At 57.0% G+C, this 26,824-nt stretch overlaps 10 protein-coding genes across 10 annotated transcripts; 6 read left to right on the forward strand and 4 right to left on the reverse strand.

Moving 5' to 3' along the window:
- B0T26DRAFT_4482 (carbon-nitrogen hydrolase) lies at positions 1 to 1,613 on the forward strand. Its single transcript, XM_060435092.1, has 4 exons — positions 1 to 653; positions 707 to 785; positions 861 to 1,198; positions 1,279 to 1,613. Exons 1-4 carry the CDS (start codon positions 295 to 297, stop codon positions 1,298 to 1,300), a joined length of 798 nt encoding a protein of 265 aa, XP_060301950.1. The 5' UTR covers positions 1 to 294; the 3' UTR covers positions 1,301 to 1,613.
- A 689-nt stretch (positions 1,614 to 2,302) lies between these two features.
- On the forward strand, positions 2,303 to 3,432 carry B0T26DRAFT_758573 (uncharacterized protein; the record flags this gene model as incomplete). Its single annotated transcript, XM_060446366.1, has 2 exons — positions 2,303 to 2,642; positions 2,708 to 3,432. Exons 1-2 carry the CDS (start codon positions 2,492 to 2,494, stop codon positions 3,430 to 3,432), a joined length of 876 nt encoding a protein of 291 aa, XP_060301951.1. The 5' UTR covers positions 2,303 to 2,491.
- Positions 3,433 to 5,144: 1,712 nt separating this feature from the next.
- B0T26DRAFT_4524 (uncharacterized protein) lies at positions 5,145 to 5,993 on the reverse strand. The gene is made up of 2 exons (XM_060435110.1): positions 5,945 to 5,993; positions 5,145 to 5,896 (listed from the first exon to the last, which is right to left on the reverse strand). Exon 2 carries the CDS (start codon positions 5,820 to 5,822, stop codon positions 5,229 to 5,231), a length of 594 nt encoding a protein of 197 aa, XP_060301952.1. The 5' UTR covers positions 5,823 to 5,896; positions 5,945 to 5,993; the 3' UTR covers positions 5,145 to 5,228.
- A 677-nt stretch (positions 5,994 to 6,670) lies between these two features.
- Positions 6,671 to 8,587, forward strand: B0T26DRAFT_745167 (uncharacterized protein; the record flags this gene model as incomplete). The annotated part of the gene is made up of 4 exons (XM_060444523.1): positions 6,671 to 7,012; positions 7,142 to 7,258; positions 7,946 to 8,318; positions 8,376 to 8,587. 4 exons carry the CDS (start codon positions 6,671 to 6,673, stop codon positions 8,585 to 8,587), a joined length of 1,044 nt encoding a protein of 347 aa, XP_060301953.1.
- A 1,642-nt stretch (positions 8,588 to 10,229) lies between these two features.
- Positions 10,230 to 11,659, forward strand: B0T26DRAFT_745168 (uncharacterized protein; the record flags this gene model as incomplete). The annotated part of the gene is made up of 2 exons (XM_060444524.1): positions 10,230 to 10,301; positions 10,415 to 11,659. 2 exons carry the CDS (start codon positions 10,230 to 10,232, stop codon positions 11,657 to 11,659), a joined length of 1,317 nt encoding a protein of 438 aa, XP_060301954.1.
- A 485-nt stretch (positions 11,660 to 12,144) lies between these two features.
- B0T26DRAFT_633294 (S-adenosyl-L-methionine-dependent methyltransferase) lies at positions 12,145 to 13,289 on the reverse strand (the record flags this gene model as incomplete). The annotated part of the gene is made up of 3 exons (XM_060436532.1): positions 12,145 to 12,321; positions 12,395 to 12,572; positions 12,772 to 13,289. 3 exons carry the CDS (start codon positions 13,287 to 13,289, stop codon positions 12,145 to 12,147), a joined length of 873 nt encoding a protein of 290 aa, XP_060301955.1.
- A 542-nt stretch (positions 13,290 to 13,831) lies between these two features.
- Positions 13,832 to 14,947, reverse strand: B0T26DRAFT_736136 (uncharacterized protein; the record flags this gene model as incomplete). The annotated part of the gene is made up of 1 exon (XM_060443289.1): positions 13,832 to 14,947. The coding sequence occupies one exon, from the start codon at positions 14,945 to 14,947 to the stop codon at positions 13,832 to 13,834; it is 1,116 nt and encodes a 371-aa protein (XP_060301956.1).
- Positions 14,948 to 15,589: 642 nt separating this feature from the next.
- B0T26DRAFT_4640 (kinase-like domain-containing protein) lies at positions 15,590 to 17,773 on the forward strand. The gene is made up of 3 exons (XM_060435165.1): positions 15,590 to 16,085; positions 16,532 to 17,025; positions 17,099 to 17,773. The coding sequence occupies exons 1-3, from the start codon at positions 15,858 to 15,860 to the stop codon at positions 17,493 to 17,495; spliced, it is 1,119 nt and encodes a 372-aa protein (XP_060301957.1). The 5' UTR covers positions 15,590 to 15,857; the 3' UTR covers positions 17,496 to 17,773.
- A 1,878-nt stretch (positions 17,774 to 19,651) lies between these two features.
- Positions 19,652 to 20,323, forward strand: B0T26DRAFT_633952 (uncharacterized protein; the record flags this gene model as incomplete). The annotated part of the gene is made up of 1 exon (XM_060436586.1): positions 19,652 to 20,323. One exon carries the CDS (start codon positions 19,652 to 19,654, stop codon positions 20,321 to 20,323), a length of 672 nt encoding a protein of 223 aa, XP_060301958.1.
- Positions 20,324 to 20,943: 620 nt separating this feature from the next.
- Positions 20,944 to 22,107, reverse strand: B0T26DRAFT_758585 (uncharacterized protein; the record flags this gene model as incomplete). Its single annotated transcript, XM_060446367.1, is given in 2 exon segments — positions 20,944 to 21,459; positions 21,477 to 22,107. Coding segments are annotated over 2 exon segments (663 nt in total), but the record flags the coding sequence as incomplete, so codon positions are not given.
- Between the last annotated feature and the right edge of the window lie 4,717 nt (positions 22,108 to 26,824).

Here is a 26,824-nt window from a genome sequence, read left to right on the forward strand (position 1 = left end):
GTCTGGTTGAGGGGGCACAGTTGCAGCTCTAATTCAACCTCGACTCAACAATCACACGCACCCCGTCGCCGAGAAAGCGCACGGATGGACATTGTCTCGGCAGCTCCAGATCCAAAGTGCCTCAGCCCAGCCGCTAACATGGCTCTTGTCGTACGGAATGCACCTCATCACCTGCCACTATGACCTGACTGCCACTGCCACTGCCTCTGCCTCTGCCACTGCCACTACCACTGGCCGGGATGCTGACACTGAGGCTACGAATAGGCCGTGGGACAGCTGACGTCGACGGCGAGCATGGCACACAACCTGGCGCAGTGCCGCGTGCTTGTGCAGAAGGCCGTGCGCGCCGGCGCCAAGGCCCTGTTCCTGCCCGAGGCCAGCGACTACATTGCCGCGTCGGCCGACGAGACGGTGCGCCTGGTGCGCGGCGTGCATGACAGCGAGTTCGTGCTGGGCCTGCGTGACGAGGCCCGCCGCGCGCGTCTGCCCATCCACGTCGGCGTCCACGAGCCTGGGTGCCGCGACGATGGACTCCGTCGAGTCAGGAACACGGTCCTGTGGATTGATGATGGTGGTGATATTGCCCACCGATATCAGAAGATCCATCTCTTCGATGTCGATATCAAGGACGGGCCTGTTCTCAAGGAGAGCAAGTACGTGTAGGACCCAAAGATGAAAGCTAGGAACGCGTCGTTGACTGCCGCAGCTCGGTAGAGCCGGGCGCGGAGATCCTGCCGCCGTTCGACACGCCACTCGGCAAGGTGGCGTCGACCATCTGCTTCGATGTCAGTTGATCAGCCATCTCAAACCGGCCTGGTTGAGGCCCACGAGTCGCAATTTTTAACAAACCATACACGCAGCTGCGCTTCCCCGAAATCGCCATCGCGCTCCGCCGACAGGGCGCCGACATCATCACGTACCCGTCGGCGTTCACCGTGCCGACCGGCAAGGCGCACTGGGAAATCCTGCTGCGGGCGCGGGCCATCGAGACACAGTCGTACGTGATCGCGGCGGCGCAGGTCGGGCGCCACAACGAGAAGCGCGTCAGCTACGGCCACAGCATAATCGTCGACCCGTGGGGCGTCGTGCTGGCCGACCTTGGCGACAGCGGAGCCGCCGAGCCCGAGATCGCCACGGCCGAGATCGATCACGATCTGTTGCGGAAGGTGCGGACTGAGATGCCGCTGAACAGACGGACGTAAGTTATCTCCATTGTGCGAGTTGCTGGTGGCTGTCAAGGCCGTTTGATGTGTCCGCTGCTGATAACAGGTTGAGTAGAGACGTCTATCCGGAGGTGTGAGGCTTTGAGAGCCATCTGGCATTGAGAGCAGGCATGACCAGAGATGGACGGTGGTCTGCTGTTGTAGCGTTTTGCTGCCAACCAGTGCCCCGGGCTCCCTTGTCCTTCCTTGGTTGCTTCCAAGGTGACGTACTTCTGCATTGACTCCAGGCCACCAACGACTTACTCGACCCAATCATGTGTTAATTTCGTGTTCTGAAAGCTTCCAACTCGCACAGCCTGTTTTGACAAGTCAATTATTTAGCTGCTCGCAAGGGGCGTAATTAGATTGATGGAAGATTTTGAGTTAGTAGGTAAAATCAGTACCGAGGCAAAGCCTTTGGTATACTAGAGACACCCGGGAGCTGTCACCACCAGCCGGATCCTTACCCATGGAGCGAGGCTCTGAACATTGAATTAGAATGAAGGCGCGCATCGACAGTCTAGCCGAGGAGGTTTTCTGTCTCTTGCGCAACTCGTTGATTATCTCCGCCGATGAAGATCTTTCACCATCGCAGCCGAAGTTTAATGATTCCAGCCATGTTGTAATATACAACAAGCGGGCACTTCAACCCCTGCAGAGCTGAGGCTCTTATCAAGACGATTCCCTGCGGAGTGCGGACCAAACTGTCCGAAGCTGAGAGGGTAGCCACCAGCTCGGTGTGGAAACGAAACACCAGCGAACAGATGCGCCAAGCCGACATCTGCAAAAACAAACACCTGGTGTGGGTGCTCACACAGCAAAAGCCGGCGAGGCTCTGGGCCAAGCCGGTTGACAATGTTTTCGCGGTTGCGTAAGCGGGCAGACTTTTGTCCCGGGTCTTGGCCCTCATTCGCCGCAGGGCTGCGATGAAACGCGACGGCGCTGAGGCTGTGCGTGGCGTGGCACAGCAACACAGAACCCCGATTTGCTCGGCCAAAACTGCTACTTATTTCGTGTCGGTAACGATGTGCCGTGTAGCATTACCCCCGACTTTTGGCATTCAGGGGTAGTGGCAGGTTGGCTTGGAGTGCGCGATCTATTTGAACTTGGCCGCTCCTGTCGCCGTTTGTTCTCTCTTTTCCCAGTGTTCTAGTTCTTTTTGCTCGGGGCAAGAATCTCCCCTTTGCTAGCTTTTCTTTAATCCATTCGTTAGAAGACCCTCGTTTTGTTAACACGGCCAAAAACCAGCTGTGTCCTCCCTCTTTGACAACCCTTGTATCAAGACCACAATGGCCCACTTCCGGACTCTGTCTCTCTTCCCACTCAGCGTCATGTACGCCCTAGTCTCAGCCGACGGTATCGATTCCAACATCGGAAAACGTTCTCTCCTCCAGTCGCGCCAAAGCTGCGTAACCCCAGGCTGGATTCCTGTCTGCGGTGGTATGTCTCCCAACCTCCCCCCTCCACCTCTGCCATCCCCTCTAACCCCCTATCCACATCCGCAGGTGCACTACCCTGCATCCCGCCCGGTGCAATATGCTGCTCGCCCGGGGAGTACTTCGCCATACCACCCGAATCCTGTCCGTCCGGCACGCACCCCTACACGACCGCGCCGGGGGGTTCCGTCGTCGCCACCACCACAGCGCCCGCCCTGCCCGCCGTCACTGCAACCGTCGTCGACTACACGTGGTACACGTTTACCGTCACATGGTACTACTGGTACTACTTTTACACGTACACGGTCATCGACGCGGCTGCGACCACGGTGCTGGCGTCGACGCAGATTACGTCCGTTACCGCGGTGTCGGTCACGGCGAGCGACTCGGCCGCCGCCAACGCGTCCGTCGCCGCCTATACCGTGACCGCGGCGTTCCCGACGCCGACGCAGGCGGTCACGTCTGTTTCGGGGTCACTCGCGGCGACGCCGACGGGCGCGGCTAGTAATAGCACCATAGTCATCAGTCCCTGTTCAGTGGACACGGTGGGCGTAGGCAGCGCCCCGCTGTCGACTTTAGCGGTGTCGACGGCGGCGAGCACGATTGAGCAGCCGCTTAACAGTACTCTGACGGCCACGAGCGTGCCGGCGAGTGTGCCTACCCATGTGCCAACTTCGGTGGTAACGGCTGGGGCGGCCAAGATAGGGCAGCCATCGTTTGGAGGAGGGTGGGATATCCGCAGCCTTTTCTTGTTTGCCGCGGTGCTTCTCGGGGTAGCAGTGCTGGTTGAATGAGCACAATGCTTGTGGGTAAGGCCTGACACAATGCTTATGGGTAAGGCCTGAGAAAACGAGCTATTGGACGAGGCAGTGTAGCAGGTTAGGCGTGTTTATTCATAGGTATAATTACACGTCAAAAGTATTTATTTTCTCGGCCGCCATGCAATGAATTCCAATTAATATCAGGGCTGAGCAGGGCGGGAAAACTTCGTCTTCAACTAACCCATAGTTAAAAACCGGTGAATGAAGGACTCGTTGAATAATCATCACCGAATAACACCTCCCTGAAGTGCGAGCCAACTCATCCCTCCACTCATCCACATGGATAATGAAGGACTAGAAAGACTCCCCACCCATAGAAAACTCTCCCGTTTCTGCGACATAGTCCTTTCTGAGTTTTTTTTATTTCGAGCATATCTTCCTGCTCGCATGTTAGTAACCGCTATTTTGTGATACGAGAAATTGGGTCCATACAATTGTAAGTGGCTCGAACGTGTAAAATTTGAACTCGGATCCCATTTCAGTCGAAACGAGTTGTTCGTCGACATAGTGCCGAGGAAAGCGAGGCTCAAGCCAGTTGTGCAAGTCGTCCTTCTCAAGAAGAAAACTCGGGAATGTCTTCACATACATAATGGGATCAGTCGAGGACAGTTGGCTGGCAACAGTGTCTCTTCCCAGTTCCGATGCATCAACACGGCGACTTGTCTCTTCTTTTATCGGTCTGGGCTTGCTCTCCATTCTCGCTCTGTACTTCTTCACTCCCCATATCGCCCCAATTCGTTGCACGTACTGCCGCCTTCTAAAAGAAATAGAAACTTTATTAGCTGCCGCGATTTGGTGGGTGCAATACCACTTACGTTGCCACAAAACGGTGTTCTTCCTCCATGTATGTCACGACATCTTTAATCTTCATGCCGTTAATGTACTTGTCGAGAATTATGTCTTTGTGCGATTCCCAAGCCTCACTCGAGTTTCTCGGGATGTATTTGGAAAGTTGGGCACCGGGGCAAATTGTTCGCCATCCCCGGGGCCAATAGGCCCAACGCTGACCGAATCGGCCGAGAAGTCAGAAGAGGGGTATTGGAGGTCAATATCAGTAGAAGACAAATGCGATCTTGCTTCACCGTCATTTTCATCAGCTTGCTCTTTGTCATCTTCGTCCTCAATGAGTCTTGGTAGGCGAAGAGCGAGAGTTCCTCCATGTGTCGTGCTAGATGATTAAAAATGGCCTTCAAGTTTGACTTCATGGGACACAGAGGGCATTCTGCAGGATCCGCGCCATCCACTGCCATTTCGTATATCTCAAGATGGCTGGAAGATGATGTTGATGTTCGGCCCGGGTGACTGAGTTCGAGGTGGGCAGACATTTCGCCTGGAGATGCGAAGTCCAAGTGACAGTCTCGGCATACCCACTTGCGGCGGTGCAACTGAACTTCGTGGTAAATCTAGTCGTGTTTCGTAGGATACAGTTTGTCCGAGCTCGGGCAGGAGGGATGGGAGCAGGTGTATGGTCGAAGATCTCTGAAGACGTGTCGTCTAAGCTTGTCAGCTGAGGTTGGGATTCAAAAAGAATCGCGCCCTCGTCTTTGTCAAGTGGAAAACAGCGCTGGGAACTTCAAAGATTTGGGTCTCCCTTACTTCCATGTCATCCTGTCTTGCATGACCGCAGAGTTCAGCTCCAGACGGCAATAGGGACACTCGAATATTTCAGATTGCAGCGATGTTCCAGGCACGTCGGGAACCCTAGACGAATGTGATCCGCCGATAACCGTATCCGCGTAAATGGTGCGAGGCTAGTTCGCAACTGCGACCTAGGGGCCTTGTAATGAAGATGCGACTCCCAGAATATCAGATTTCGCTACGGTGTTCTTGGAGAAGAGAGAAACTGTGCCGGACTTGACAGATTCGCCATCAACGATGGGGCCCTGACTGGCAGGAAATGGTTGCGCTGGGGCTGTCGGTTCAGTAAAAATTACCTGGTCCGGATGGTCTCGCCAGTAAATTAGCTGCTCTCGTCGTAGCGCGTTCGCTAGAGAAAGCCTCTGCATGAGGCGGGCATCCGGCTCTTCGGAATCCAGGTCAGCTGCTCGCTCATTTCTGCGAATGATTTCCTCCCAAGAGGCTACTCTCTCTTCTTCTGGAGGAACCCCAATTCCAGACTGATCGCTACGCCAGCGCCGGATGCATTCCCTGACGTGCGATAGGTCCTCTGGCGAAGAGGGTGATGGGCCACCATGAAATGCCTGTTTTCCCGATTTGAGGTATCTCCGGCTCACCCCTGGACGGCGTAGGAGGATTCCGAGGGAATAGAGCGCTTGTATCTGTCCAAAGATATCGATAAGAGCCCTTGAGGTTTCGTTGCGGCTGGCTTTAGAGCTGCTAGTACTCGATTCATTGCTCCCCATACTGCAGTCGCTGTCATCGTCGCTGTCTTCAGCGCCGAGAATGCTGTCATCAACTCCTGAGATGCTGTCGCAGGCTGGTAAAGTCAGAGGCAAACAAACTTCTCGTAGCTTCAAACACGTACCGCGGGAAACCAGCTGGTTAATGAACTGAAACACATGCGCAACTTGGTCTCTCAGCTCGGGATTGAGGCGAAGTCTATCACCGAGAGACGACCGCGACCTATCAGGTATTTCGGCTCGGAAGTCATGGGCCCAAAGTCTGAGCCGTCCGGCTTCATCAAAGGCCCTCTCAATGATGTTTGTATCTACCGGGTTATAGGGAGCCTGAGGGCCTTGATTGTTATCGCTCCGGTATCTCTCGAGCAGAATAAGGAGGTTATTAAAATTGTTCATGCATTTGGTAAACAGAAGATGCAAATCCGGTGTGCCGTTGTGCGAGGGCGGCTCAAGTTCTCCCCAGAGGCCTTATCCAGATCCATCTGAACAATGTCCGGATGCATTAAATCAATATCCAGATCCATCGAAATAGTTAACCAAGCTTGTGAACAGTGGCCAATACGCCGATAGAATCTCAGAGGGGTACATAAATAAGAAGAATAGCCTGGCGGTGGAGAGAGAAACGGGCTGTCTGCCGACCGTGGCTGACGACCGTAGGCACGAGAATAAAACCCCTCAGCGGGAGGCGGTCGGGCAAGGAGGCAGGGCTATGATTGGTTGCCGTACGGAGTGCAGAAATTGAGGGGATAATCGGTGAGCATGCCCTCTTCCAGCTCCAGCAACTCCCAACTCCCAACTTCTAGGCTAGTTAGATAGCAAAGTCGGAAATAACAACGCTGCGCAGGGGCGAAATGGAGGTTGTCGGTGTCGTTCTCGGCGGAATACCGCTAGCCCTATACGCTCTCGACAGTTACAAGCGGTGCTTGAGAATGACGAAGGATGTGGTCAAATATGGAGCCACGCTAGAGACATTCAGCCTTCACATCTTCATCCAGAGAAAGCAACTAGAGCTGACGCTCCGGAATGTCGGCCTTCGCTTTGAGGAGGGCCAGCTGCCTACCCGTCGGGAACTGGACACTCACCTCGCGCGTCTCTATCCCAGTAGCCACGCCGAGTTCCTGAGCATCCTCTCGCAAATGGAAGGCATAATGGCGAAATTACTGGACAAGCTGGACGTTGACTCGCAGGGAAAGGTGAGCCAACCCCTGATCCTGAGTCTGTCTTTACGCTCAGCGCCAGCCTGGTCAGTACTAAACGGCGTATAGCCAAAATGGACAACGGACCCTCCCGAAAGAGCAGCCTGAAACTGGCGACGCGTCAAGAGGGGCCTCAGCGGGTCAGACCGAGACGAGCTAGTACAGAATTTGCATTACTGGAACACGGCCCTCAGCAAGGTTTTCGAGAAGGCCGAAATTCCCCAGGACGAGGATGGGCCTCTTGTACAGAGACTCCAGGCTCACTTCGATACCACCGCTTGTGATGCTATCAGGAGCAAGGCACGGTGCATCCACAATGCACTCGCCAAAACCTGGCAGTGCGAGTGCCCCGAACATCGTGCAAGTCTCGCGGCATCGTGGCACCTGGATGTTGAAAATGCACCTAGTCCGCTGGCTCTTAGCATCTAGACGCGCGACGGCACCTGGTTATCTCTGACGGTAGATTTTGAAGCCACTGAGGAGGATTTGGGAGTACCGAACACGACGCAGACGGCGACTCCAACGTCTTCCGCTCTATCGGATGCGTTTGGGACGCCTCCCCTTAAGGTTTCCTTTCGGGCATTTCGAAACGCCCTCAAGCCAGTAGTCAACAACGGTATGTCGGTCTTGGCACAACCAGAGACAATGAGGCTGACTGAGGAATTAGTTCCAGCCCAGACTAAACTGCTCCCACTACCACCCAGTCCCGCTATCGTCATTATAACAACAGATGAAGTACAATGCCTCTGCGAGTTCATAAGCACACAAGGCCGCGCCAGACCTTGTCTCGTTTTGTGTGCCGACCAAGATGACCCGCAGTCGATACGGCGCTTGATATTGCGTCACGCGCAAGCTGAACAGTAGCAGACATTTCTCGCCCTGAATGACATGTTGTCGTCGGCTCGTCAAATGCCTGTTCACTAGTCATAGTTTGCCAACCAGGCTCCGGCGAACCTGACCCTAGGTCTGTCAAGAAAGGAGCGGTTTGCAATTGCAGCTGCCGCCAGCTGGGCCGTGCTCTACTTGTGCGGTACGCCCTCGCTGCGGGAAGAAGACTGGTCGAGGTCGGGAGCAAGCGCGATTCAATTTGGCGTTGACAACCCACCCTCGATACGCCCTGCAGTCTCGTGCGACCTCAAAGCGGGGAAGGCCCCTGGGAAGCAGCCTGACACGAGCAGTTGGGCCGACGCTGATAGGCCCTCCAAGATCCGGAACAAAATTCTGTTTGCGCTCGGCGTGTTGCTGATGGAGCTGAGCCTGAAAAAGACAATTGACAGCATCCAGCAGGAAAGCGGTGCCGGCAGTGTGGCCGGCAAGAGCTCTAACCCGTGCAGTGTGACCAGCCCTGAAGCTTAACCAGGCCCGGACATTTACGAGCTCGCCGAGCGCCAGACAGACCGGGTGTACATTGACGCCGGCCACTCCTACGGCTATGCTGTCCAACGGTGCCTTCGGTGCGAATTCCCGGGCCGCGACTCGATGAAGAGCTTTGACTTTGCCCAGTTCCGACGCCAATTCTTCAACACCGTTGTCGCTCCGGTGCACGCTGCCTACATTGTGCAGCGGCTGTAAGGAACAATGGTGGCAGTAGGATGGGAGCGGCTGGGTCGACGCTTGGGGACAGTTGTGGTCGGAGCCGACGGCGGCAAGTTGGCGGCCGAATGGGAATGGATTTGATGGTATCTCGAGGTCGCAAATGCAACATCCACTGCAGTCTTGACCATCACCAGCAGAGGCGGCCTTGTTTGGACAAGAGCCAGTCAGTGCAGCACCAAAGGCAAAAAGTGTGTGTAGGCAGTCTGGCAGTTAGCGTTGGAGAATCGGGCTTTGTTCCCTTTCCTGTCAGCGAGAGGGGGCGGAATATGTGATGGAAACCGAAAAGGGTCTAGCTGCCCATCCCGCCGGGTCGAATCGACCTGAACCTGACCAAAACGGGGCCCGTCGGGCGTCTTGCTGCAACGCAGCGACCACTTAAAATCCAGGCGGCAGATGCAAGGAATCGATAGCAAGGAAGAACTCGTAAGCCACAAGCAGCGACGGCCAGTGAAATTTTTGCATGTGGGTGCCGGGCAATGTAAGAGCGATCCAGCCCGTTCTTTGTGAACTGCCCGCAGGCAGGTGGGTCTGGCTCTCTGCCTTAGCTCTGGCCGTGAAGTGCGCCTTCCAACTTTGCTCGATGCCTGCCCACCCACAATGTCCTGGGTGGCCGAATCAGATGTCGCCAACCCAGTCTTCTCGTCTCAGTCCTCCAGGTTTGTCCCATCCACATGCGGATTCTCTCCCACCTCCTCGACAGTGCCCAGTGTCGAGACACGGCTGTCTCTCGGCTCAATTGCCAGACTACAGTCTCAGGCGACGCAGTGCCACCTGGAAAGGGAGCGAAGTGCAGCAATTGAACCTTGGCGAATATAACCAAATTGTACTACTAGTACGGAGTAGCTGCGGTGGCACACCCAAGCAACCCCAAAGTAAGTGGCCCAGCGTCAGCGTGCAAATCCGGGTGGTTCCGGGAGTCGATCGCCTGCCATCTCGGGACATGTCAGCTCACCACAGACGACAGCAGCCAAGCCAGATCTCTCTCTCTTCCACCTATCAAAGGACGTCGGGTTCCTAGCAAAGCGCTGGAAACGAAAGCTCTCTGGCTGGTGGCGGGATCCAAGATGCACAGCGATCTTTTCGTGATTGCACGCAGCAGACTGCATGCCTTGGCTGTGACGTGATTGGCTGGGGCAGCTGCACGCTGCCCGCGACCGCCATTCGCATGCCTCGCTCACCGAGCAACAACGCAGCCTCTCGGGGGTTTGGACGAGTCGCAAGAAGCAAACATTTTTATGGCGGCTTTTCGGGCCTAGCTTGCTGCATGTTTCACTCTCCCGCACCTGATCGGCCCGCACCCTGTTCCCCTTTGGCTGCCCGGCCTGGGACACGGTGTCGAGCGAATTGTGCCGAAAAGCGAGGCGCCAAGGCTAACAGTACAAAGGCTTGGCAAGCAGCACTAGCGACTTAACCGTCTCTCGAGAGTCGGCACAGACAGAAAACTAACCACCTCACCCCCCATCAACCCTCATCCCATCCTCTGCTCCTCCGTTCGTAGTAGGGCCGTGCCACTGTTACTCAGCTTTGATACTTGGATGGTGCTGCGCTGTTATTAGACAGCCTCTGCACCAGGGTATCTGGCTTTGGCAGGAACGTTTGGTATTACGGATCCGTGGCAATGGACGCACACCACTACCACGATGGGGCCCGGCGGGACAGCGCGAGTAGCGCCTGTCACCATGTCACTACGGTGCGTGCCAACTGCCTCTAAACCTGCAACCTACACTTTAACACACCACCTCACGTTTCCCTACAAATTCTAATGGCCGTGGCTAATTTGTTTCTTGACTGATTTGTCCCCAGCCTGAAAACTTGGAGCAGCTGCAGCGCATGTGCACCGGGACCTCGAGCGTGAATTACCCCATCCTAGCCGACCCCAACTCGGCCCACGCCCGCGGCATTGACCAAACAGGGCGCTACGTGTACGGCGCTCCCCTTATCGCTACGTCATTGCCTCTGTTTTGCAGCGGCATTGCGGCCGAGGAGGCCTTTGGTCCCTTGTCGCCCATGGAATCCGACACTTTTGACACGGCGACTCTGTCCTACGTCGAGAGCCCAGCCGGCTTCGGGTACCACACCGTCGGCGGGGCTGGCCTTGCCCCTCTGGATGTATCCATGCAGGACGCACACGATGCACACAACGCACACATTGTCACGTGGGCGGGACCAGTCCCCTCCGTCTCCTCAGGGTCAGATAATACCGACAGCCGCCTTTGCCAACAGCTTCCGCCACGTGATGTTGCTACCCAATCATCTTGGCTGGCGTCTCCTCCGCTTAGCGAAGTCCATCTCCTGTCACCAACCTTCACCGTCTTCCATTCCTCCCCACCCCCGCTGCCTGAGCCAGAGCACATCCTGCCTGAACCAGAACATACCATGCCCAAGACCAAGACAGCTGCCCAGTCGCCCTCCGAGATCTACATCACTGTCGTTACTACCCAGCGCCGCGGCAACGAAGGAAGAGACAAGCCGTCGTCCCGAAAGCCCGGCTCTGAAGCGAAGCCGCCTAGGCGCGCCACCAAAGTTGCTGGTGTGAACAAGCGTGGCCAGAGCGACAAGAAGAAAACGAGCAAGGGCAAGCCTCGGGCGGCTATGAGCACCGCCCGTCCGGCAACCACAATGCACGACGAGATCGACGCCGTCCACAGCAACAGGCCTTCTCCTAGTCCGGGAGTCTACCAGACGCTTGGAGAATACGAGCATCGCGTTCGCGAATGGCACAACCAGATCGGCAAGAAGTACCGGAACAAGCTGAACGAGCAGTTCGACTGCCTGCAGGCCATCCTATGCATCAACGCGTCGGCCACCAGGTCTCAGCAGCAACAGGTGACTGATCCGCCCACACTCCCGGGCGACGGTGGACATGCTAACGCGACGGGACAGACTGCCCCGTGCGGAGAAAGCCCGGACGGCCACGTCAGGGTCGGCCGCCGTACCATCAACAAGGCCAAAGTGCTAGCCATGGCGCGCGAGCGGATCGAGGTTCTAACGGAGGAAAAGGCCGCCCTGGCGGCTCAGGTTGAGGAATTTAAGAGACAGCAGACCTAAAAGTTAGTGGATTGGTCAATTCCAGGCCGGGAGTGGATTTGTGGCTGTGGATTTGTGGTTGTGGATTTCCTTGGTGACAAAATTGGGTTCGTGTACCCGAGTGCGACAGCTGTGTAAGTGGCCGAGTGTGGTTCTCGGGCCATGGCCAAGTGCCAACCGAGTTAATTTTGGTGGGTTTCACCAATCGTTTTGCTTTTGGATAGAGCTGGCGGATAGTATGCAAGTTGTGTCAGCCATTTAATTAGTCGGGAACTTGAGTGGATTTATCTATCCCTCAACGTCGACGCCTTGGGCATCAAGGCTAGTTAATTATCTTAATACTTTAACACGTTACCACGATGAGTGAACCGGGGGCTTTGGCTTGTGCACTTTCTTTCTCTCCTTGTTCCAATTTGTATCTCCATCTTTCTTCGGGAAAAGCACGTCCATAGAAATAAGCAAAAGCCGCACCAAAAAAGTCACGTAAACAGCAGGAGTCGCGCACCCTAGGCAAGCCGCATCCGAAACGCAAGTAGTGCCGGCAGCTGCGTGTAGTTGGCGCTGGACTCGAGCCTGGCCTCGTGGTCGGCGGCCGTAAACGCCGGCTCTTCCAAGGCGTCCAGGACGAGCCCGGCGCGGAAAAACACGCCCAGCAGCTCGTGGATCGGGCGGTGGAAATACAGCTTCAGGCAACATGTCAGTAACCGGGGTGGTAATCCCTCGAGGGGGAAGATTCGGAAACGAAAGAGCTCTGACCTGTCGCTCCGGCTGGTCAACGAAGGCTACGCCCTTGGCCGGCGGGACGAACAGGTAGTCCCTGACCACCTTGGCGCGCACGACGCCGAGCTCGCCCGTCGCCGGGTCGAAGCGCAGGTCGATGTTGCGCGACGCGCCAGACGTGAAGAACACGGGGTGCAGCACCGTCGCGACGAAGCTGTTAGCAGATAGTCAGTAACGCCTCGGAAAATAACCCAAAAATCTCATGAACTCTGAATTCACCGTCGGAGAGTGAAAGGGGGGGGGAGGGGGGAGGGGGGGGAAGCTTGAAAGCCACTGCAACGAGTCAACTGGGTGCAACGAGTCAACGGGTGCAACGAGTCAACTGGGTGCAATGAGTCAACTGGGAAACGCACACGCCGTCCGGGCCCAGCAGCCGCGTCAGGGCCACGGCAAGCGGCTCCAGCGTCGCCACGTCCATGAGCGCCATATTCGCGAGCACGACATCGAACCGCTGGCTTCCCTCGTCGTCCACCAGCTTATCAAAATCCGCAGGCTCCGTAACATCCAGCCTGCGCAGGACAATCTTATCACCATCCACACCGAGACCACAGTCCTCAGCAACCCGCCGCGCCGCAAGCTTGAGCATCGCCCCGCTGCCGTCCGTCGCCACGACCGCCGCGGCGCCCCGCGCCGCCAGCCACCGCGCGCACAGCCCGTTGCCCGTCGCCAGGTCCAGCGCGCGGCATCCCGGGCGTGCGAGGTGCGTGCCTAGCAGGCGGGTGAGGCATGGTTCCTGCAGGCGCGTCCAGTACTTGTTGCCGCCCGCGCCGATGGTCGCGTCCCAGTAGGAGGCGATGGCGGTCCATGCTGCGAGGGCGGGTTGACGGAGGTCGGCTTCGTTGGAGCTGGGGATGGGATCGGGTGAGGGCATGTTTGCGGGCGTGGGTGTGCGTGTTGGAGAGTTCGGCTGTGTTTCTGTGGTCTGGTCTGGGCGCAAGCCGTTTTGCAGGCAGGGGGTGGTGTTGATGGGACTAGGGATTGCTAAATAGAGGTCATGATACGATCGTGAATGCAGCACGGCCGAATTGATTCCCGCTTCTGAAATGCTGACAGACTGGTGTACTTTTTTGTTAGTTGCCGGCGTGACTCAGATCGGCGATGCAGCTGCATGAAGCGTGCAGACAATGCAACGACGGCGAGAGAGCAGTGATTGCAATACAAGGACTCGGCGTGCAACGGGCCGAGCGTGCAGCCAAATTACGTACTGAACTCGGCCGTTCATTATCTAGTTTAAACTTTACATGCTTATCTGAATTGAGTAATTAACAAGTTTGCTCCCCTAATTAGCTTTGATGCAACGCAAAGAAACACGGCGCTCATGGTCGCGATTTCAGACAAAAAAAGAGCAGCTACGGATAATCATCACACCCAAACACTTGCCAGCCACAACAGTCTTCCCCTCGACTCCCTGCATCACTCAGGAGGGACATAGGTCAGGGTATACCACGCCTCGGCGCACGCCATGACCCGTCTAATCCAGTACCCAGCCTTCGGGGCACCCACCACACCCGGCACCGGCCGCCAGAACTGCACCCACCCGACACCGTCCTCCATTCTCTCCGCCTCGGCCAAGTCGCCCTCCAAAAACGCATCAAACACGTAGCTCTCCAGCACAAACACGCACTCGCGCAGCTGCCCCGCAAACGCCCTGACCAGCGCGTCCACCGGGCCCAGAAACGCCCTCGCCAGCTCGCCCTCGCCTGCCAGCTCAGCAAACTCGCCCTCCCCAGCCCGCCACGCGCGCGCCGTGCCCGGCGCGGCGAGCGCAAGAACCTGCAAGCTGCGCAGACCAGGGAACGCCTTCGGCACGGCGGCCAGCAGCGCGACAAACGCCGGGCGGCCGGGCGCCAGACCCAAATGCGCGGCGGCGAACTGCGCGACGCTCTCGTGGGTGAGGGCGAGGACGAGCCTCGCGAGCTGCGCGGCGCGTGGCGGCGCAAGCAGCGCGGGCGTGCGGAGCAGCAGCGCGCCGGACGACACGTGGAACGTGTTGGCGGGGCCGTACAGCACGGCAGCGGCCTCGCGGTACGTGGCGCGGCAGGCGAGCAGCAGGCCGAGCGTCTCGGGGCCGATGGCGCAGGGGGTGTGCGGGTGGGCCGCGCAGTTTGTGGGAGGCGGCCCGCCGGCGCCGCAGCGGTCGTGCGCGGCCTGCGCGGCGGGATCCCGGTGGCACGTGTGCGCGCGCCAGCGCCAGCGGCGGTGCGCGAAGAAGAAGGCGCCGGCGGTGGTGTGCGGGTGCCCCGGCGCCGTCGAGGCGGCTGTGTAGCGCATGTCGAGGTGGATGGTGCGGTGGCCCAGCACGAGCAGGTAGATCTCGTGGCGCAGCTCGTACGGCAGGGTGAAAAAGGGCGGGATGGGCTGCGGCGGGCGCCGTGTTGTGACGGGGTCGGGCGTCACGGGGCGGCGCGTGGCCGGTAGGGACGGGAGAATGTCGAGCGGGTGGGCGGCCGCGCTGGGTTCGGCGTCGTCGTCATCTTGCTTGGGCGGTGTGCGAGGCTTTTTCTTGACGATCCGGCGGAAGACTTCCATGGTGCTGTTGTTGTTGGGGATGTGTTGCGTGGGAATGCGATGAAGTCGAAAGAGGGGAAGTCGACGGGAAGATACCCCGCTCTCAAGCATCAACCGCGGCAACCAGTTAATGCTGTCGAGAGGCTCAGCTTGGCAAAGGGTACATGTTTGGGCATCACAATAAATGGGACAGTCCTCTCATATTATGTACACCAGGGTCACTATGTGGGAGAGCCGAGGCCGGTCCAAGTTAATTGATTGCCTCAGTCCAGGACCCCAACGCTCCTCTTGTTGTATTTGATAGTGGCAGCCTGATGGATAAATCTTGTCTCTGTGTATTGTCTCGTTCCAGCTTCTTGTTTGCCCGTCCATGTGGCCGGTTCATTGGATCTACTCGCACCCTAGACTTGCCCGAGACTTCAATTCGCTGTCAATACCAGGACTGAACGCGTGAAATGTACTCCACCTGCTTGTTTCAAACTTGACGAGTGTAAAGCTTGCCCGTAAAAAGTAATCAAATTATTTGTATAAGTAAATGATGTTTCTTGGTCGTGTATTCAACTCGAGAGCTAGGAAATACTGGAAGATACGAGACACAATGTCAACTCATATTCTGGTCCGAGCTGATGTCACCGCCCCGACCACGATCTCTGAAGCACTAAATGCGGGGAAACGGAATTGGCATTCGCTGGCGCCGTGCAACTAGTACCCTCAATTATGTCAATTATGTGAGTCACTCACCGGACAAGTCCTTGACATCAAAACCCTCAATCACCCCCACGCTTCACTCAGCAACAACACTTTCACTCAGCAACAACACTTTCACCCAGCAACAACGCTTGACAGGTCGATAGACGTCACTCACTCCCAACCCGTTCTCAATTCGACCCAGCAACACAATTACCGCGCATCCCGCACACTCTCCCCCACGATGGCCCCCGACAACATTGCCGAGATATCCTCCCTCCTAATCCAAGAACTGGCCCAAACCGAGTTCCAGTGCGACGAGCTGCACCCACGCAGCGGCGGGCACGCAAACTACGTCTTCCGCGGCCGGCTGACCACGCCCCTGGCAGACGGGACCAGCGAGGTGCTGATCAAGCACGGCGAGGGCTACCAATCGACGAACCGCGCCTTTGAATTGCCGACCTCGCGCTGCGTAACCCTCCCCTCATCCATCTCACCACTCACCACTCACCACTCACCACTCCTCACTCACCACTCACCACTCACCACTCCCCACTCCCCACTCACCACTCACCACTCCTCACTCACCACTCACCACTCACCACTCCCCACTCACCACTCACCACTCCTCACTCACCACTCACCACTCACCACTCCCCACTCACCACTCACCACTCCCCACTCCCCACTCACCACTCACCACTCCCCACTCCCCACTCACCACTCACCACTCACCACTCACCACTCACCACTCCCCACTCACCACTCACCACTCACCACTCCCCACTCCCCACTCCCTACTCATCACTCACCACTCACCACTCACCACTCACCACTCCCACTCCCCACTCACCACCCCCACTCACCACTCACCACACACCGAGACCCCCTGCTAACCCACGGGAAACAAACAAACAGACCATCGAGTCCGCCTGCCTCTCCGCCCTGCAGGACCTGCCCCCGGCGCAACCCAACCCCTGGTGCGTTCTGCGCACGCCGCGCGTGCACCACTTCAACGCGGCGACCAACACGCAGATCCAAGAGTACCTCCCACACGCAATCGACCTGAAGAACTACGCGCTCAAGCGCTACGGCGCGCCCACACCGGCCGCGCAGCGAGCACAATGCCTCGGCATCGGCTCGGGCCTCGGCCGCTGGCTGCGCGGCTTCCACGACTGGGCGGCGCGGGAGCAGGCGGCGGCGCTGCGCGAATCCGCCGCGCGGAACCGCGCCCTGCAGCGGCTGAAGCACTTCTCGTACTACGAGCACCTCGTCACGCGCCTCGTCGACGCGGTGCCCGACGTGCTCGGCGCGCACGGGGACGTGCTGCGCCAGATTGCGCGCATGGCCGAGCAGGAGCTGGAGGACGACGCGGCGCTGCAGGTTGTGCACGGTGATTTCTGGACCGGGAAGTAAGTCTCCGTCTCGGGTCTAGCCGGGTTTCTGGGGATTGCTCGAGCATTGCTGCTAACACGTGCGCCGCAGCGTGCTTCTGCCCGACGCCGAGATCGGCGAGCCGACGGCGATGACCATGTTCATCGTCGACTGGGAGGTGGTGTCGCTGGGCATCCGCGAGCGCGACATTGGCCAGATGCTGGCCGAGCTGTACCAGCTGAAGCTGTACGAGGGCATTGACGCCGGGCTGTGGCTGATGGAGGGCTTTTTGGGCGGCTACGGCAGCCTGAGCCGGGAGGCGGCGTTCCGGACGGCGATCCATGTCGGCTGCCACCTCGTCGTCATTGGCGGGTCCGTCTACGGCTGGGGATCCGCCGAGAACAACAAGCGTGTTGTTGCTTTTGGGAGGGACGTCATGCTCAGCGCTTGGAGGAAGGATGAGGCGTGGTTCGAAGGCCGCCCGCTGCATCAGTTGTTCCGGAGCTAGACAGAACAACGCTCTGGGACACTGTTATATCTCTAACTTGGCGCCTTGAGTGAGAGACCAAGATCACAGTACTAGGTGCTGTAAGTAGGCAACACGGCCCAATTGAGGACGTGGCTTGCCCTGGAGTTAAGAGAGTATCTTGGAGTTCTCCAAGGATTTGCCTCGCCATTTTGCTTCGTCATATTGTGTCGCCATATCTCTCTACATCAAGCCCCTTTGTCAGAAAACGGTTCAACAACGATGGAAAGAGGCATTGACTAGAACACCAGCAGAAATGAGAAACGAGCCGGGAAGGCACCCAAACCAGGAAACCGAGTGGGGACCACACGCGGCCAGACTTGGATCTAGAGGCTAGGCTTGAATGGCAGGTAACTGACAAAGCTGAGTGTAGTTAGAGGAGAGCCGTCGTCTGCGAAAGACACAAAAAGCTACACCATGTAGGTAGCTAATTATATCAGGTGCTGGCAGCCTCAGCGGCGCAGGCGTCGCGGCACGTAAGCCGTATCGTGTTTCGTATTAGGTTTAACAAATCACAGCCCGGCATGTTGGATTTAGGATGCCGCGCGCCGCAGGATATAGGGAGCCCGTATTTAGTTGTTTTTGGGGGCTCGTCGGACGTGCCGGGGACGTGCATGGTCCTGTGTCAGAATTGCTTGCCGGCCCCCGCCTCGTGCATATGGATGCGGTATTGACACGAACGTCCCAGCCTGCCCGACCCGGCAGGCTGGTTCGACCGTCGGTCAGACCGAACGGCGTCCGATATTAACGAAATCAATGGCACTGGACGGGCCGTTGACTGCCGTGTCGTGCAGAATTACACGCATATGCGGGCAGATGGAGTGGTAAAAAACACAGCGCTACCGAAACAGGGCCGAATGCGGAAATCACTGTTGGGGTTAGGGGCGTGGGACGCGATGCGGGTAGGGGCGGCGCAGAGAAGAGCGAGCCTGTGGCTTGTAATTCGGTACCGGCCGCGTCAGGGGCGGCCGCAAAACCGAAAACGTCCCTTGTGACGTGGTGAGGAGGAGTGGGCAGGACGAGGCGGAGGTCGGCTCACCCGGGTGCGGGGGCTATATCACGGAAATCCTGAGTGATATTGGATTGGTCAATGCCTGTGAAAACCGGGGTCTTGGAGGTCAAGTGCCGGTGGCAGGCAAGGGGAGAACTGGGAGAGAAGGGCAGTGATCTGCAAACGATAGGGAGCGGCTGCTTTTACGCGCCCAGACGTGTGCTGTGCCGTGCAGTGCAGTGCAGTGCAGTGCAGTGCAGTGCAGTGCTGTGCAGTGCAAGTGATGGCTGGTGTCAGTGCAAGTGATGGCTGGTGTGCAGTGCAAGTGATAGCTGGCGTGCAGTGCAAGTGATGGCTGGCGTGCAGTGCAAGTGATGGCTGGGTACAGTGCAAGTGATAGCTGGTGCGCAGTGCAAGTATGGCTGGTGTGCAGTGCACGCATTGTCGCAGTGGCATTGTGGCCTGCATCACATCACCATGACTGGCGACGGCCGGGCGTGGACCTGGATTTGGCCATCTAATCACTACTGCACGGCAGCTTCGGGGGCTGCTAGCTGTGCTCAGCACACGCTGACGGCCAGTCACCGACGGGGAGACGAGAGACGATGCAGCAATCACGTCCCGACTGCGGGGGGCCGCGCCATTGGCCAGCGCCGGCCCCCGGCCCCCTAGCGGCCTGCAAATCATTTCCCAGCGTTGGGCTCTGCCCCTGGCCCACGCTATCCGGGCCCGCTGCGGGTCTCATCTGAATGCGGGCGTCATCTCGGCCCCCTTTCTCGCTCGCAGCTGGTCTTCAATCCGACGTGCTTATTTGCTCGCCGCCGTGCCAGCTGACCATGATGGCAACCTACCTCGCATTGTTTGAGCGAGCGGGGAACTAGGGCCGCAGACAAACCGTTCGTTTGCCCTGGGATGGGTTCGTGTCTGCTCGTGGCCCGCTCGTTTGCCCTGGGATAGATTCGTGTCTACTCGTGGCCCACTCGTCTTGCTATAAGTCGGCCCTCCCCGGCCAGTCCGGTTCATGACACCTCGGACCCTCCATCCTCAGTCGCCTCAGATACCCAAGCCCAAGGCAATACCAGAGGCACATTGGACCACTGGCACACCACCAATAAGACGCAACCCATCACCACCAGCCACCGCCACGATGCACAACCCATCACTCCGCACCCTCCTCCAGCAGGCCGTCCTCGGCTATGCGACCCTGTCCCTCGCCCTAGCCGGCACGCCAGACACGGCCGCCTCCGCAGACGAGCTCGTGGCGCGGGAGCTCACGCTGGCTGACGGCACCACGGCAACCATCCTCGAGCACCCGAGCCTGCTCTACGCGCGCGACGTCCCAGCCCCCCCGAAACAGCAGCAGCGCAACCAGCTCGCCGCGCGGGCGACATACAGCCCGTGCGGGGGAGGCTTCTGGGACGACCTGTGCGGCGAGGGGCAGCCGCGCGAGAGCTTCGGCGCCGGCACGCCGGTGGCGGCCGACTGCCGGGCCATCGCGGACGCGTACCCCAGCTGCGGGTACTGGACGGTGAAATCGGCGGAACTGGTCGCCGCCGGCGCCACCCCGGGCACTAACGGCGCCACGGGCGCCGGCGGCTGGGTCACGCTCGCCCAACACGGCACCTGCCGCTTCCGCGTCCAGCTGCAGACGCGCCCGCTGCAGACGCTGTACTTTGGGACCAACGACTTGCGGTTCTACACGTACAGCTGGGTTGGCGACGAGCAGAACGGGCATATTCAGGCTGTTGGCGGTGTTATTTGTAATAACAACACCGCAGGCGCGTTTCTCGGCGTCGGGTGGGGGTTGTACCACACGTGAGCTGCGGTCGGCTGGAGCCTCTTTGTGGGGGGCTTTTGGTACTGACCATTCACGATGGAATCTCTTTTGTCTGGTGCTGGTTAATCTTCTTGGACCTGGAGAGCTGCACTTACCGCCGCCGGCTCGGCCCCACCGTTCCCATCCATTTCTCATGACCTTAGACGACTTATTACTATACCTTTTTCAATTTTGTTAATTTTTCGGAGAAGTGATTTAGCCGGGCATTTCCTCTTCATGGATTGTAACTGAGTCCAAAAACAAAAGCATGCAAGTTCCCGTGCCCTATGTGATTCGCTGTCTTGGATACTGTTTTGCACTCCGCTGTCTTAAATACTGTTCTGCACTCCACTATATACACGGTTGTTGGCGCCGTGGTTCGTTCAGGAAGGATACCGTTCCGTAAGGGCCTATTAGACGGAACACCGTACCATGATCACCCGAGCCGGGGATTCAACAATTACGTTCGAGACTAGAACAACACCCATACACCGTGAACGGTGGGCCAGGGGGTACGAGACCCGTCCGACGCCCCGGACGTCTTTCACGTTCATCGTGCCCTGGATGTAAGCGTCACCCACTGCTCATAATGTTCCTGCATATGATTTTCCTGCATAAGCAAAAAAATCCTTGGCGGACAGATGGGCGATTGATACAGTGTATTCGTAAAGTCTTAGGAAAGGGCTGCAAAGCCCTGTAATCTCTGCAAGAGCATCGTAATGGCCAGATAAGCCGTCGAGGGTATCGACGACGACTGCCAGCTCGTCCAAAGTAATCGGATTTTCCGCGACCGAGACAACAGCCAGTATCTTTCTGTAGAGCTTGTTATTGTTGGATTCGCGGAGCCGGTTCATCCCTGTTCTGTATAGTCCCATGATCGTATCGGGTAACCTCGCCAACTTCGTTTGAACCTCCGATCTCGGGGTATTCTCGAATTCCTGGAAGACTAAGGATATCCAGAGGAAGTTTCCATGTCCGTTTTCGGACAAGCAACGCTTGACGACGCCCCAAGTAGCATTATCGTCCTTGTCGCGCCACGCCAAGACCTCCACCTTGATATGGATGTATTCGGTGATAGCTTCCGAGACGGGCCACTCGGCTGATTCAAGGGACAGCCTAGCTTTCTGCTTCACGGCGTCCTAAATTTCTACGTCACGGCGTCGAGACGCTCCTTGATGCTCCACGTATTACGACTGGAAACGATCCATTTGACACTGGGGCAAGTCGATGACGTCTGGACAACAAGGTTGACGAGTAGGGTCAAATCCACACACTCGTCGAGAGCTTCGATGATTAGACACATGCGAGGTAGGCTCGGATCTGTCACAGTTGCCGCACGTGAACGATCAACGATGGCTATTGGTCCACAAGAAGGAAGATTAGGCCACGCATGACAGCCACGCGTGACAACCACGGCATTATTCAAGCGCTAGTCGGTGGCTTAGCAGAAGAAGAACGAGAGAAGGCCGAGGTCAGGAGTGGATTTGAGCTTGTTGATCATTTCGCATGAAAGCATGGTCTTTCCCATGCCGGGAGCACCATTGATCTAGAGCAGCGGGCTCCGTTCATCGCTGCACCAATGTCGGAAGTCTGGGTAGTCGAGGACCCAGTGACATGAGCCTACTAACAAGCCGCCACCGATGTGCTCGATACGCTCCTTCTCGTCCCTAGGATGATAGCCTCTAGCTGAGGCGGATTGTAGAGCGTTGCCGTATCTGCCGCCCTGCGAGTTGACGTCCGCGTCCTGAGTTAGGAGTAGCTTGACGATCTCTTGATGGCCTCCAGCTGAGACGGCTTATAGAGCGTTGCCGTAAAAGCCGCCCTGCGCGTTGAAGTCCGCCCCCTTTGCAATAAAATCTTGCGCCGCTGGAGCGAGCCCCGTTAGGCAGGCATAGTAGAGCTGAGACTTTCCTAGTGGGCCGGGGTCTTCCTGCTGTGCCTTTCTAGCTTGATATAACCGCCTCCATTGCTAGAAAGTTGTTTCGTCTTCTAAGAACCTAATTATTACTCGAGTTATCTCTTCCGAACCCTCAACCGAAGCTATATGGCTTGTCCATGCTTCTGCCGCAAACTGTGCCAAAGGGAAATCCCGTTTGATTCCCTCACAACTGCTCTTGATATCCGTTAGATATATTAAGCATATCCGTATAATGGAAATATTAGCGCTTATAATATTGAGTTGATCATTATTGAGCAGGTACTCTTTAACCGAAAAATGGGCAAGATGTAGTTCCTTATCGGTGGCCTGAACGACTACCACTAGGCCGGGACAGTAGTCCAAGACGTCAGTATCGCAGAACAGTCGACGCTTTTTATTAAACCCTCGCGACCCGTTTCTGATCTACGTTGGTATAACCTCGACAGCCTCGGCCAACTTGAGAGGTCGCTCGGAGTGCAGTAGAAATTGGAGGAGACGTATCGCATCGCCTTTGAGCTCCGGCGGTATACTTTTAATCATACGCCGGTATGTCTCATCAAGATTCACCGGTGAAGATGTGAGAGCCTTCTCCATATCTACCTCGTGACGACATCGACCCAGGCTCTCTAACTAACAGAAAGCCCACCTGAACCTAAATATAGTATTAGCAAACCATCAAAATATCAATCGAAAGCAGCAATAACTCACATCCCGTCGGCCCCCTGCCCAACCTTCTTCCGAATCTGCTCAAGGAGACCTTGGGATAATCTCTTATCCTGAAAATCACGTCGTTGAGACACAGGAGAAGTTCATCCCTCGTTATCGATTCGTCCAAGGCGTCTAGAACGACAGCCACCTGATTCTGGGCTGCAAGCATCTTATACACAACGTCCAAGAGTGCCTTTGTGGCAGGTTAGTCGCGGCCATCCTGGTATGCTTGGAATGTGGTATCAAGGACAGCAGAACCAGTCCTATACTGGTAGAGTTGGAAGGCAAGTGACCGCAGCATGCCATCTACGTTTTGCTTTTTCGTATCGCTAAAGTCAAAGAAGAAGCTGAGGATAAAACGGTCCTTTTCCTAGGCAAGATGGTCCAGCACGGTTGCGCTGAGAACCGTCTTGCCGCATCCCGCGAGTCCATACAGCCATATATATCGACGCGACCCCGAGTGCCATGACTGGAAGACCGGGTTTTCCAGGAGCATGCGCCTGTCCCCTCGTGGCGGAGCTTCCTCGCGTGATTGGCGTTTGTAGACGGATCCGGGGGACAAAGCCAGCGCTTGATCTTTTCTATCCGAAGGTAAGACCTGATGGAGTCAGTTGTCAGAAACGAAGTGCAACTCACATGAAGACGGATAGTCGGATACGATCATACGGTTGGTGCTGGGAACGGCGGTCGGCTTTGACTGCTCATGGTAATAGACGAAAGCAAGCGCCGTAGTTGAGGTTGGGATTAAACTAAATTTGTATCGAGGGTTGGGGGAGTCTTGGAAACTGTGAGCAGTGGAAGTGGGGGCGGTTGTGCCCCAATGGCGGCCGTGATACCGCGACGAGGGAATAGTAGCGACACATAGCCACGCCAGCTGCGTGTATTTGCAGAGTTGCTATTGGCTGAAGTACGGTCCGGAATTGGGACGGAGGAGAAGGAAGGAGGGAGGAGGAGGAGGAAGTTGAAAATAAGGAAACATGCGAGGATGCGGTGTATATCAGTAGTATATCCACGTGGGCCAGGTGGTGGGTGATTCAGCCGCTTAGCTGCATTTTAGCGCCAAAAAACGCCCGTGCGATCAGCACGTTAAAAGATCCTACCATATGCACTGTCGGCCCCGCCGAAGGAGGCCACGAAAAGAGTGCAAAAAGGGTCTTAAAAAAGGTCAAAAAATTCGAAGAAAAGGTTTAAAGGAGGGTTTTAATCGGGGCTCTAAAATGGCTCGAAAAGCAAGGTAAAAGGTGGTTTTATTTGCGAGTTATTTTGGCTTATGGCCCACAAGTCTTGCTTTGCGGCTGGCCCGTAGCTGCTTACAAAACTTGTCAATGGAGCAGCCAATTTGCTGCTGTTGAAGATGAACTATGCGGACGGCAGCTTCCTCGCTCGTACGCTGGGCTCGCACAATCCGCTGAACCTCCTTAACAACTTCGGACCGTAAAGAATACCACTGCAGTTCAGTCTGCCGGCCGGCCCGCCACCGGTTCCCCCATCTCCGATCAAGAGTAGCCACGGCCGGCCCGCCCTGGAGGCCAACAGTCCACTCACGCCAAAGGTCTGCCACCGTCCTGACTGCACGGCTCATACGGTACTGTGGCGGCTGTTCTTCTCCTCCTTCGACCGGTAGCCAGCTAATTGTGGGAGCCGGGCTGCAAAGGCGGCTAGTAGCAGAGCCATACTGGCTTTGTTCATCTGGGCCAGCTCCCGGCCTAGCCATAGGGCCAGCTCCCGGCCTAGCCATAGGGCCAGCTCCCGGCCCATTTATAGGGCCAGTTCGTTGGCCCGCTTCGGCTAGGACCGGCTGTGGAGCGGTTGCTTGTATATGGACTGTAAGACCAGCAGAAAGGATATTGTGGAGCTTAACTGTCTGCTGCGACTGGGCCTCGATAAGCCGCATCTCGGTGGCTTGGAGCTTTGCTGTGAGCTCTAGGACCCGGGCCTCATTACGAGCATCGATCGATTTTAAGTAGTCTGATAGGACTGGAAGCGCTTGGGTTAACACAGCCAGTTGGCTGGGCCGCTCTTCTTCCTGTACGAAAGCAGCCACCTGCTTGGCGAATGGCTTATATCCCGGGTGTTGGAATACTGGGTGGCTCCAAACTGGGCTGTTCGGGAACCTATCCATCAGGACAGCCGAGTCTTGTAGAACTACCCCACGGAGGTAAAAAAGGAGGTTAGTAAAGCCCATAGCAGCTAGATCGTTAATTTGGCCAGGCCCTGGGCCAAACCGGCCTTGCCACTGGTCCAACTGCGGCCAAATCATCGAAAGGAGGTCGGCTGGCGGCGCCACGCCGGCCCTCCGGACCTCAAAGCATCCCATCTGCGGAGGATGGCCGGCCATAGTACGCATAAACGTGCGGGGCAGGGAGTTGAGGTAACAGCCGATCATCTGCTCTTGGTTCCAACGGCCGGCCCAGCGGATTTGATCCTCGCTAACACCCTTCAATTCGGCCACCTTCGCTCCCGAGCTACGGCCGATGTGTGTCTTCTTTTGGGAGCTGATCCCGGCATACGAGAGGGCCCGGGCCGCCCACTCCCGTTGCGAGTTGTAGGAGAGACCTGCCGTCCGCCCCGTACTACTGCTCGTAATCAGGCGGATGTCGTACCACGCCGGCCGCTGGCTGAAGTCTGGGAACGGCTCTTCTGTAAGATCCCAGCGAAAAAGGAGGTAAAATGCGAGGCCGCTCAATGCACAAATCAGTGGCTTGCGGTTCCGTAGGGCCCCGGCTGTCTCGAGCCGGCCGTGCTGGTTGGTCTTCCCGGCCCGCGTCGTCATAATTAACGGCATACAAGGAGTAGGGCCTTCGTCCGGGAACTCAAAGGTAAATAGATCGGATAGCTCTAAAGCCCTCCGGTCGCCTCCACGTGTGAGCATATAGTGGCCAAGAAGCAGGTCGACAAGGGTCCGTAGGTGGCTCTCGGCTGGGCCGGTGGCTGTATGTACCCACAGCTCGTGGCATATCGTCTCGAACTCCAGCTCCGTATAGCCATCCAGCAGAGTATCAGAACCTTTATCCGCATAGCTGGTCTTGGCCTGCTCGGCATCGCGCCGCTGTAAGGACTTGAGATAGTCCCGGACATTGTCTTCGCGTGGAGATGGGTGGATGTTCATACCGCGTGCCTTTTGCGTGCGGTAGAGATCCGTAATTGCCGTGATATAGCTACGGACCGATCGCCAGGCTAGCCGTGTCTCTTCTTGTGGGGTATCTACGGCCGCCTTCCGGCTTTTGGCTCGTAACGGCCGGCTGGTGACGCTCTTGGTGAGGAAGTAAAGGAGCTTGTCTTCTGTAACGGTATCCCCATCGTAATACTGCTGTAGCCTACAGAAATTTTGGAATTCCCGCTGCTTTGGCTCGTACGTAGAGGTCGTATTCTTTGGCCGCATATTGTGGATTACCGAGAGGATGCTTTGCGCGTTGGCGCGTAGTTCTGCGTTGTTGTGTGCGTCGCGTTGCACGCGTCCCAAGCCTAGGACAGGGGGTAGGCCGCTAACCGTAATCACATCCCCACTCTGGCCGCCAGCCGGAGCCGTAGCCGGAGCCGGCTGCGCCGCCGGCGCCCTCTGTCGCTTGCGGGCCATAGTTAAAAAGAGGTCAATTGATCGATAAGATGCGCAGGAAGCTGGCTAGCTCTACGGCTAGCCGGCCAGACGTGGAGCGAGCGAGAGGCCTTATACGCATTCGAGCAGCCAACTCGCTGGCACGCCCCGCGGGCAGGCTGGTCAATAGGGGGCCACAGCGGCTCGATCAGCCAAGCTAGCCTAGTTACAGCGGCCTGTCTAACTGGGAAGCGCTGTAGCGCTAGCGTACTAGACCCAACTCAGCTGCGCAATCAGCTGAGTGGATGGAGAGACTGGGATCTAGGCTGCATTTGTGTGGTGG

The sequence above is a fragment of the Lasiosphaeria miniovina genome, assembly GCF_030549165.1.
Source record: "Lasiosphaeria miniovina strain SMH2392-1A chromosome Unknown B0T26scaffold_1, whole genome shotgun sequence".
Classification (NCBI taxonomy): domain Eukaryota; kingdom Fungi; phylum Ascomycota; class Sordariomycetes; order Sordariales; family Lasiosphaeriaceae; genus Lasiosphaeria; species Lasiosphaeria miniovina.